This window comes from Daucus carota, chromosome 4 (assembly GCF_001625215.2).
Source record: "Daucus carota subsp. sativus chromosome 4, DH1 v3.0, whole genome shotgun sequence".
Lineage (NCBI taxonomy): Eukaryota > Viridiplantae > Streptophyta > Magnoliopsida > Apiales > Apiaceae > Daucus > Daucus carota.
The window spans coordinates 42,124,950-42,136,194 of NC_030384.2; the positions used below are offsets into that span (position 1 = coordinate 42,124,950).

The 11,245-nt window shown below is 33.0% G+C and overlaps 1 protein-coding gene across 1 annotated transcript; it reads left to right on the forward strand.

Annotated features, from left to right (window-relative positions):
- Window positions 1-1,780: 1,780 nt before the first annotated feature.
- On the forward strand, window positions 1,781-9,648 carry LOC108218041 (synaptotagmin-2). Its single transcript, XM_064091323.1, has 12 exons — window positions 1,781-2,244; window positions 3,018-3,116; window positions 3,273-3,323; window positions 3,427-3,550; window positions 4,345-4,463; window positions 4,619-4,720; window positions 5,087-5,161; window positions 6,352-6,428; window positions 6,513-6,759; window positions 6,993-7,340; window positions 7,498-7,629; window positions 9,345-9,648. Exons 1-12 carry the CDS (start codon window positions 2,134-2,136, stop codon window positions 9,474-9,476), a joined length of 1,617 nt encoding a protein of 538 aa, XP_063947393.1. The 5' UTR covers window positions 1,781-2,133; the 3' UTR covers window positions 9,477-9,648.
- Window positions 9,649-11,245: the final 1,597 nt, after the last annotated feature.

Sequence of the window (11,245 nt, forward strand, 5' to 3'; positions counted from 1 at the left end):
TATAAACCTTCAATTTTAGTACGAGATCAAAGAATACAGGATTAGTATTAGAATTATTTGTGACAGTGCGGATAGTGTTTGGACCCAGATAATTGGGCCGATGGTTGACTGCACTCACTCGATGCTAGTAGTGGCCACTAGAGCGGGCCGGACCCAGTTACCAGCGGTCCGAACTGATGTAACTGGTCCGAACAAAAGTCCGAGTATAAACTTTTTTTTAATTCTGAAGACACTTTTTTGGTTTAGCATGTTTTATTGACTTGCCCATTTAACCCTTACTAAAAATATAAAGAATACAACTAACAATTAATCTCTTATTATTCCAAGCTTTAGTTAGTGATTCAAATCTTAGAGCATTCACATCCGGCCTCCAATCCCAACCCCAAAAACTTACTAAAAATAGTAATCCCTCAAAAATTTTTACAAATTTTTATAAATTTCTTCCATCCCATTCCCCATATTCAATCCCTAGCCCCATAAAAGTATAAGATAAGACTTGATATTTATAAAAAATAATGAAATGATAATGAAATGGAGGATGAATAATGTATGAGGGATGAATAGTGTATGAGGGATGAATAGTGAAACCATGAGGATTTATTTCTAGTCCCCAAAACCAAACCCTATTTTAGGGTTACGGATGTAGACTATATTTCTACAAAAGTTAGCAGATTTTTTTAAATTATAAGAATTGGGTTGGGTTTGGGGGTTGGGATGAGAATGCTCTTAGTTTTACAAACAGCAGCAAAAAATATCACGGGATCCAAGTATCAGTCTCCCACCGTGCTTAGTAGCTTCACATAAAATACAGCACAAAAAAGCAAAGAAATAGCTGAAAGAGGTAAACTTAATAGTTTTTGAGTTTTAATTGTTGTTTTTTGAGTTTTAATACATTATTATCTTTAATATAATTTTTTTAACTCTAATTTATTATACAACAAATTAGAGTTATTAAAAATCTGATTTAAAATTATTTGAACAATATATTAACACATATTAATAACAGAAAAAATATTCATAAATAGATAATAAATTGTAAAAGTTAAATTTTTATGAAAAAATATAATTAGTTGGTTAATATAATTTAATTAAAATTCAATTTATTAATACTAAAGTACTAATAAAATGATGTTAAAATTTAAATTTATAAATAATTAATTACGAATTATATACCCGCCCATGCTTCGCACGGGTTAAAGGCTAGTAATATTAAAGATATAACATTTGACTCTTATATCATACTAGTAAAGCAATGGACGATTTTTAATATATACTCTATCATATATTTAATGTTCATATTATTTTTATTGGTTATAATATATCTGAATATAATGATGATTATATTTTAAAGAATTATATAAATAATTTCATATAAAATTCGATTCGGCTCATTTTATTTAAATCTATATAAGAGTGAATAATACTATAGGGCCGTTTAGACGAGATTAAAATTAGTGTTTAAAAAAAAATATAAAGTGAAGCACAATTAAAATGAGCCAAAACTAGTGAACTCAATTTTTGTTAAAATAATTTTTGATTTTTTATGCAAACTATATTCAGAACGGGGCGCTGAGTCTTTTTAACTGGTCAACTTATTATAATCCAAAAAAAAGTGAATCGGGTAGGACTCGGGAGTATTATCGCAGTCATAACTAAAATCAAGAGGAAAACCTGAACAACAAGAAAATCAAGATGAGAACCCAATTGCCGGATCAGGCGATTCCGTAGGCGTGATTACCGATATTATACACACAAACAATACACAGACGCGGATTCTATCCTCACTCTGTGAACCCCGTTCCATACAACTTTGTTCTAGTGTAGTGTCGATGAGCCGATGGGTCGTTATTAATAATCAAAACTCCGGCCATGCATTATTCAATGCAACAAGATGGTTCATTTTCTCCTTTGTACGTGCCTAATAATATACATTGGGTCCTCTCATTTTTTAATGCCCAACTATGATCGTCTCATGATGCAGTACAAATAAATTTGTAATATGTGATATAATCTTGCGAAATATATTTCTTGGTGTTTCTTCGTTTCTTCTTATGTGCGTTGTGGTTTCTTCTTATGTGCGTTGTGGAGAAGAGGATCATATGTATATAGTGGCGATCTGAAAGCAGGTAGAGGATGGGTATTATAAGTGCCATCGCTGAAATTTTCGGGTTCGGAGTGGGGATCTCAATTGGCCTTGTCATTGGCTATTTCGTTTTCATCTTCACTCGACCTACTCATGTGGAGGTCACTTTCCTGCTCTTTTTGCCTGCGCTTTTTTCTTCTTTTTTGTAGTTTGCCTTGTTTATGTACTTGTTTTACTATTTCTTCTTGGGTCCGAGCATCTCCAAACACAGACAACTCTTAGCTAAAAAATCAAGAGAACTCTTAGCAAATATCAAGTAGGTGACTGATTGTTCCCAAAAAATTCAAGTAGGTCATTCATTGCAAATTTGACTCAAATGAGTCACTCATTTTAATTTTTTTATCAAAAATATTACTCTATCGGTAGTCGAAATTCTTAAAGTATTATATATTGGGTTTCATACATTTTTTATATGAATGGTATTACATTCAAATGAACGATTCTGAATTCTAGTATTTCAGATAATATTATTAGATTTTTAAAATTTTATGTACTATTTATTTTCATTTAAATCAAATAAAGCAATCAAAAAATTAAAAGGGGACGGAGGGAGTATTATCTTTGCTAATCATTTTAAATAATGTACTTCGAGATGCTCTAATGCAATTACAAAGTTTGTCATTTTCAAACTCTATTTGTATGTTGTTTATTCTTTGTTAGCAAAACTTACAAACAAAATTGTTTATGTGTCTATATTGTGAATCAAGTTTCGGTGAAAAATCATTGCAACTAGTAGACTTGTGTTATCATGCATGCAAAGTGCTAACAAGTTAAAGTTTTGGAGGCAAAAATATAAAACTTTAAGGTGACCTCAACTGTAACCTGTCTAGGAATTGTGCATTGTTTTCATGTTTTCGGATTTTATCTTGTTCAGGATCCTGTCATACCTACCTTGGATGAGCTGGACACAGAAACTCTGCAACGTTTGCTTCAAGAGATACCCAAATGGGTGAAAAGTCCAGACCATGACCGTGTATGCTCCTAGCCTCGAGCATTCTACTTAAATAGTTATAAACAGTGATATACATGATAGTAGAGCCTTGTAGCTTCATAGACACACGGGCGACTAATGTTTTGCTTATTGTGCTGCATCCGAAGATGAGTTGTTCTAAACTGTACCTATGTGCAGGTTGATTGGCTAAATAAATTCATTGAGACAATGTGGCCTTACTTGAACAGGGTACTAGTTACCTACCTAATTACTTAGTATTTAATTCCTTTATATTTCAATATTTCTATTTCTATTCGATACTTATAAGATATTTCTCGCCTAATGTCGTCAGGGAATTTGCAAGCAAGTGAAGACCATAGCAGACCCCATCATTGCCGAGCAAATTCCACAATACAAAATTGATTCAGTTCAATTTGAAACTCTTTCTTTGGGATGCTTACCGCCTACTTTTACAGGTTGGTCTATTCTTTCTTCTCTTTTTCTCGTCCTTCTAAGTGTGAGCACACATTCATTGCATAATGTACCTACCTTTAAGTTTCAATTAGAAACATCTTCCTAAGGTTGCAGCATAGACAACTAAATGAGATGTCATTCACCATATTTACACCCTTCAATGTGGAACTATAGTTTGTCTTCAGATGTCTTCATGATTGCTTAAGATTCTCAGACTAAAACCTGTTTAGACTCATGTCATATGCATTGTATGATATATTATCCTTGTACATTATGAAAGAAGTGACATTTATAAAATTAAATGCAAGATGAGTGTTCAAGGATATCTAATGGCTATTTGGAGTGATCAGTGGTATTGAGATTTAGCTTGGGTTCCTTGTTGGACATCTGCCTAAATTACCTTAGATGAAGAATGAATTCACTCACAGAGTTAAGAGCTTTACTGTATTAGCAGGACATCTAATCTCTGTACTAGACGATGCCACTTAGACCCTTGTTTATCTTCCCTCCATGACTATCTCAAGGTTTACTTGCTACAAGAATTTGAGGAATCAGAGACTATCTGGTGATTTTCTCTCAAGCAAAGTGCAATATTCTATATCATATATTTACTTATTTGTGCTGCCTGACATGTATGGCAAGTTAAATTGTGAAACGACTGCTGCTAGTATGTCTACAAACAGTCCTTCTATACTGCATATATTAAATGCAGCATTTTTACAACCTCTCGCCTTAGATACCTTACATTCTTCTCTGTTTTTGATTTACTCATTAAATTGAAGCCATGTCATGCCAGGAATGAAAGTTTATACTACCGGCGAGAAGGAAGTGATTATGGAACCAACGCTGAAGTGGGCAGGAAATCCTAACATTCTTGTAGCAATCAAGGCATTTGGACTGAGAGTCAGTATTCAGGTAGTGTTATTATCTTTGAATCTAATTACTAACAGGGTCTTAATTAGAAAACTAAATATAAAGATACTTCCATTTAACTCGTATGATCTCTCTCTATCTGTGCATATCCTTCGTTCTTCTACATTGTTGTTAGTTCTAACTCTGCAGTTTTTCAGGTGGTTGACTTGCAAGTATTTGCTTTTCCTCGTATCACCCTGAAGCCCTTGGTTCCAACCATTCCTTGTTTTGCGAAAATATTAGTGTCTCTTATGGAGAAGGTGAGGAGTGATTTGTAGAAACTTGTTATGTTTACCAGTGTCAATGTCGAAGAAGTTTTTAAATGCTTTTCTGTAAATTTGCTCTACTAATATTTTCTTTCTGTCCTTGGCAAAAAGTCACATGGTCAAATATCATCTATGTTCTATGTTCTTGGTTTCATGTCCATTTATTCTTATGCCAGTTAGAGATGAGATGATGTAATAAGTAATATCCTACTTACGTAAGTTTTTAAAAAACAGTGGTAAAATATTTCTACTGGATAAGTATTTTGAACTACTGCTTTGGCATATGTCCCTAAGCATATTATAATAAGGTCCTTATTGATCATGTTTCTTGTGCACCATCCTAATATTTCAAGTCTGCAGCCTCATGTGGACTTTGGGCTAAAATTGCTTGGAGCAGATGCTATGTCAATTCCTGGGCTGTATAGCTTTGTCCAGGTATGTTCGTTTGGTTTTTGTTTCACAGTGATATTTTTCTTACTAAGCTTTGAAATTTTCCACCTGCTTTTTCTTACTAAACTTTAAACTATCGACTAACATGTTTTTTCTTGCAAATATAGGAGCAATAAATGGATAGCTTCTTAGTGCTTCTCTTATTGTGACCTGCTCGTATTTTAACGTATAGTACCAATCAGGGACGGATTTACACGGGGGGCAGTGGGGGTACTTGCCCCCAGTGTATTGTTTAGTGTTTACTACATTTCAGTATACAAATTTTAAAAATTAACATCCTTGCCCCCATGGTTGAGTTGGGAGATTTTTAAGGAACCAACCATGGTTTGATTCCCCTCTGTTGCATTTCTTTTTTTTTGACCTTTTCTTTAGAGTAAAGCGCTCACTAGTCACTCCTAAGCTTCTGTAGTCCAATTACAGTAGAGCAGACAAAACAAGCTCATGTCCTCCTCTGTTTTTCAAGTATTTTTACGAAATAAACGCTTAACCCTTCAAGCAAAAGAACCACAAATCAAGAATTTTTTTTTGTAACCTCTAATTTTCCCCATGAGTTTGAAATCCTAGATATTCTGCCCCCATAGGTTCAAAATCCTAGATACGTCCCTGGTACCAATCAAACTTAAAAAAGTTGTAGAGTGATTTGGCTAACCTGAGTATGCATCTCAAAGGCCATCTAAAGGACCACAACCTTCACATTATAAGCAACTAATGGATTCATATCTTCTGTAGTCACTTTCTAGCCCGTTAGCAAAAATCTATTCACTTAAGTGTCAAATTCCAAGCTAACTAATTCAGTTCGCATTTTGCATTTCACAGTATTGATTGGGAAACCGATGATTAATGTTAGTTTAGTAGGAGTGCATGTTATTATTACTTGCACTCTTTTAGGACTTCTCCGAGTAGAAATTCAAAATACTTTCTACATTGGAAGCTCTTTATCTTTCTTTTTTCTCAGCCTTCTCATATCAATGCTTATCGGTCTGAATTCGAACTACATTTGTTGTCATAATTCTCTTCTTCATTATGCTCCCTCTACAGAATATATAACCACTTCCTTCTAGAAATATACTACAATAGTTGCTGAATAAATAAAAGTTCAATTTGCTCAATGTAAGTTAAAATGCCATACAGTCTATCCAGATTCTTAGTCTGGCTGGCCTATAATTTTCATGCAGGGTACTATTAAGGAGCAGGTTGCAAATATGTATCTGTGGCCCAAAACACTAGAAGTGGTAATCATGGATCCTACAAAGTAAGTGCATATGTTTATTAGTGTATAATTAACAAAATCTTGTTTTTTCTGCCAATACGTTGAGCATAATATTATATATGTCAGGGCCATGAAGAGACCTGTTGGGATCCTGAATGTTAAGGTTGTGAGGGCAATGAAGCTTAAGAAAAAAGATCTTTTAGGAGCTTCAGACCCGTATGTGAAACTGAAAATTTCAGAGGACAAACTGCCATCAAAGAAAACAACTGTGAAGCACAAGGATTTAAACCCTGAATGGAATGAAGAATTTAGTATTACAGTTAAGGACCCAGAATCTCAGATATTGGATCTTGTTGTCTATGACTGGGATAAGGTACTCTATTTTTCTTTTCAGATGTGAGAATTTCTATACATTTTTAGATAGGATTACTGACAAATTTTATATGGCATGTACTTCATTTTTTCTTCCATTTTATTCTTTTCACAATGATAAATGTCTTTCTCGGGAGACATTACATATTACTACTTAAATCATATCAATTTTTGTTACACAAGTATGAACCTCTCCTGCTCGCTTTTTATAAGGGTGGATATATTTTTCCTTAGGTGGGGAAGCACGAAAAGATGGGTATGAATGTAATACATTTGAAAGACCTTACTCCGGAAGAGACAAAAGTTCTAATCCTCGATTTGCTAAAAAACATGGACCCTGACAGCGTCCAAAATGAAAAACCACAGGGTCAGCTTGTTGTCGAAGCAATGTACAAACCTTTTGATGATGAAGAGAGACCACCTGATTCTGAAGATTCTGAGGTTCAAAAGGCTCCTGATGGAACTCCTGCTGGTGGTGGGTTGCTAGTAGTTATAGTCCATGAAGGTCAAGATCTTGAAGGAAAACACCACACAAATCCGTCCGTGCGTTTACTCTTCAGAGGGGAAGAAAAAAGAACCAAGGTAACTTATTGACCCAAAAGTTTCTACAAATTTTTGAAAGTTTCCCGCTACTTGTAGACCTTGTAGATTACACATTGTTATGTAAAAGAACATATCACGTTTCTCTTAGTTTTGAAGTATTTAGTTAGACAAATATATTATGGTATTATCTGGGCAGGTTGTAAAGAAAAACAGAGATCCGAAATGGGATGAGGAGTTTCAGTTCATGCTGGACGAGCCACCCAGTGATGACAGGATTCATGTAGAAGTTGTAAGTACTTCAAAAAGGATGGGTCTTCTGCATCCCAAGGTAATCACAAAAAAATTCATATTATTATTACTATGTTAAACTAGCTTTTAGCCCGCGGTCGTGCTAGCATATAAATTAATATATTTTTATCCAAAAATATATAATTTATCCAATATATTAATACCAGCATATAAACCGTGCAATGCATGGCTGGTTTATAATATTTATTCTTTATCATATATGTTTTAATATCCCTTACAAAAATTATATATATGTTTTAATATCTAATTTTTTGCTGAAGATATATTTCTATTGAAAATAGATTTTTAAATAATAATAGACATGTTTAAGTTAATATATTTTTAGTGAGAGATTTTTAATATTCAAGCTCGTCTAAACATTTATAAATAAATGTCTCAGAGATATATATTTTAATGAGGATGTTTAAATGTGTTTTAGATATAAAAAAAGAATATGTTAAAACATTTTATAAAATAAAAAACGTCATTGACCGGCCAAAACTCTTAATGCTTAAGTTGTAATAGTATTGTATAGATATTAATATTTCACGTTTAATTTTACAAGAATGGATTCTCTCTTTTTTCCCTTCTTTTTTGCTCAAGGGGTGAGCATAAAAATCTGAAAGTCGGATTGTCTGAATTTTCAGTTAAAAAAAAATCCAAAAAACCATATATTTAATTAGGAAAATTGGACCGGATATTCAATCCGTATTTCTTGCATAAATTTAGATTCAGATATGGATCACTAATTTTACAAAATCGAATGTCCAGATCCGTTTTTGATCTCTATTAAAAAATTTATTTATAATGACCGATAAACTTATTAAAGATAAATAGTGCAATAGATTACATATTAAATAAATTAGTAAGTAATTCTTCATATAGTTATTTTTGTTTATTTTTTTTTGAACGATGATTTATATTAGGGATTACAATATATTAGAGATGTGAAATAAAGTAAATGAAAGATTATTGATGTTCTAGATTATGTTTTTATTTTAAACTTATAAATTTGAGAGCTAGTATGTTATTAATTTTCTTTAAATATCCATTGATATGAGAGTAACGATACAGACACTAAATTGGACAATAAAAGTTATATCTAAATGATCTAATATTGGTGACATGTCAATTTGTAATATCATAATTGGTGATATTAATGTGAATATAGGATAATTTAATATTTTTAATTGAATAAAGTCAATTATATAATCACATGTCATTTATGAGAACCACTATGAGATTCAATTGTATTTTCTATTAGATTAAAATAAAATATAAAAGGAAAAGGTTTATAGGTGCTAAAGTCCAAAACTTTGTTTTTAATACGACACTAATCATTGATAATTCTTAAAATTATTTAATTATAGTGAATAAAAATATAATTAAATTGAATAATAATCTATAAACTAAACTTAAATTTTCGTAACTACTTCGGATTCGCATAATCCTGGTTCTTTTTCCCTAATTAAAGCGAATATCTGAATTCCAGGAATCCAATTAAAACGGAATAGATATTTCATGATCTCGAAAACTGAATATCGTGTTTATGCATTAAAAACCGGACCGGATATCCGGTTTTGCTTTTCCTGGTGTTTTCACATAAATATGTTTTCTATTGGGACCATTGTATTTACTATTCAAATAACTAGCATGGCATTGCCGCATTGTCCGTGTGAACCTTGATGTTGAGACACGTGCATGGTACTATAGTTTCTTTTTTCTTTTCTAATGAAAAGATTTTTATGTTGGCAGGATGCTCTGGGGCATGTGGATATCTCCCTTGCAGATGTGGTTAACAACAAAAGGATTAACGAGAATTACGAACTTATCGATTCAAAGAATGGTACGGTTCGAATTGAAATGCAGTGGAGAACTTCATCCTAAGACTCCGTAGTTATGTATCCTCAGATCATTTTTTTATCTTTATGCGTTACCTGTATGGTCATCAAATATGCCTGGATATGTTTCAACTGGAGTTTCCGCACATGAAGTCATTCAATAAGGCTTTAAAGCAGCTTCATCGGTCCTTGCCCAAGTATTACTAAAACACCTTAAGGTTCTGATCCATCAATAGCTGGTTAATTTAATATAGTTGCTGCACGCTGTTATGCACTGATGACAGAATAATGCACAAACTGAAGATTAATATAAGCTTACATGCTGATTTCAGGACTGAACAAGTTTTTAGAACTTGAGCGTTGAATGCATCTTGCTTTGAGTTTTGAAGCTGTCAGCTGCTTTTGTTTTTGTTTTTTTTTAAAGCCAAGTATGTCCACATGGTTTAGAAATCAGGACACAGAACTGAGAACCTATAATGAACTTATTTAGCATGTACAGTATTGTGCTCAAATCAGTAGGAATAATTTATACACCACTGTCCAGTCTGTCCCTGATGACTGCTTACTGCTCTCTCTTCTTTTTGGTTTCACAGAATTGATTATATAATTTTTATGATTAAATTGTATTAATTGGTACATAAATATTTTGCTCTGTGACTTCTTTTGTATTGCATATTATTTTGACTACCTCTTGTTAGAATTTTTTTTATGAAAATAAATATACTTAGATGAAGGTTTAAAGAAGTATAGACTGTTTGTTATATCACAAGTCCCGCATAATATGCAAAATATTCTACTTATTGTACTGATATTTTATTGAAAATGATGATTAATGAAAATTCCGCAGTTTATAATTTAGTCATCAATAACAATTTTAACTGGATTAACAACAAAGAAATTGAACTGAAAACACTGAATGGGACGAGTAGTATTCCAAGTACACAGACCCAGTAAAAGAGGTCAATTCGCTGATCTGCATGAAAGTTTCTAGAGAGAGAAAGTAGTGCTCGCACACCAGTCTCCAACTCTCTCTCTCTAACTCTACAGGTTCGTTCTCATTTCATCGCTTAGATCTATTCAAAACTCAAAGATCTGTTATGTATTCTACATATTCACTATGTTATGATATGTATGTGTTGTTTCGGTGCTTGAGGTTTGGATTTAGCTTTTGAAATGTTCATCTGCTTGCGATCTGTTGTTCGATCTGATTTTGTTTGTTTTGATGCTGTTAATACGCTTGTGATCTGCTGAAATACTGTGTAATTTTGTTATTTCGTGTTGATTTAGTTGATTTTATTTATTGATCTGCTCTGTTTGCTGTCGTTTTGTGCTTTTTTGAACAAGTGAATATCTGGATCTTGATCGTAATTTAGAGCTGTTATTGTTTCGATGTAATTCTGCTTTGAGATTGCTATTGCAACTCTGTTTTTCAGATATCTCTTCGTTTTTTTATTTGTTACTTTCATTTTCTGATTTATTTTGAGTGAAATTGCGAAAAAGTGTTGATTTTAATCTTGTTTGTTTGTTTAATCCTTGTATTTTGTTTGGTTTCGGTGTTTTTGGCGATTTTTCGTGTTACAAATGAGACGCTTCATTGTTCGTTTCGCATACGACGAGGCGATAGCTGTGGAGGCCGATGATGGCGGCGACGGCGGTTTCAGGACGGGATCCGGTTTCAGAAAGGAAAACACTAATTGTGCCTTAATTGAGGCGTAAATTGTGCCTCGTAATTGAGGCTCGTATTTGTGCCTCGGGCGTTAATTTTGCCTCGTAATTGAGGGCGTAAATTGTGCCTATTTATTGAGGGCGTAAATT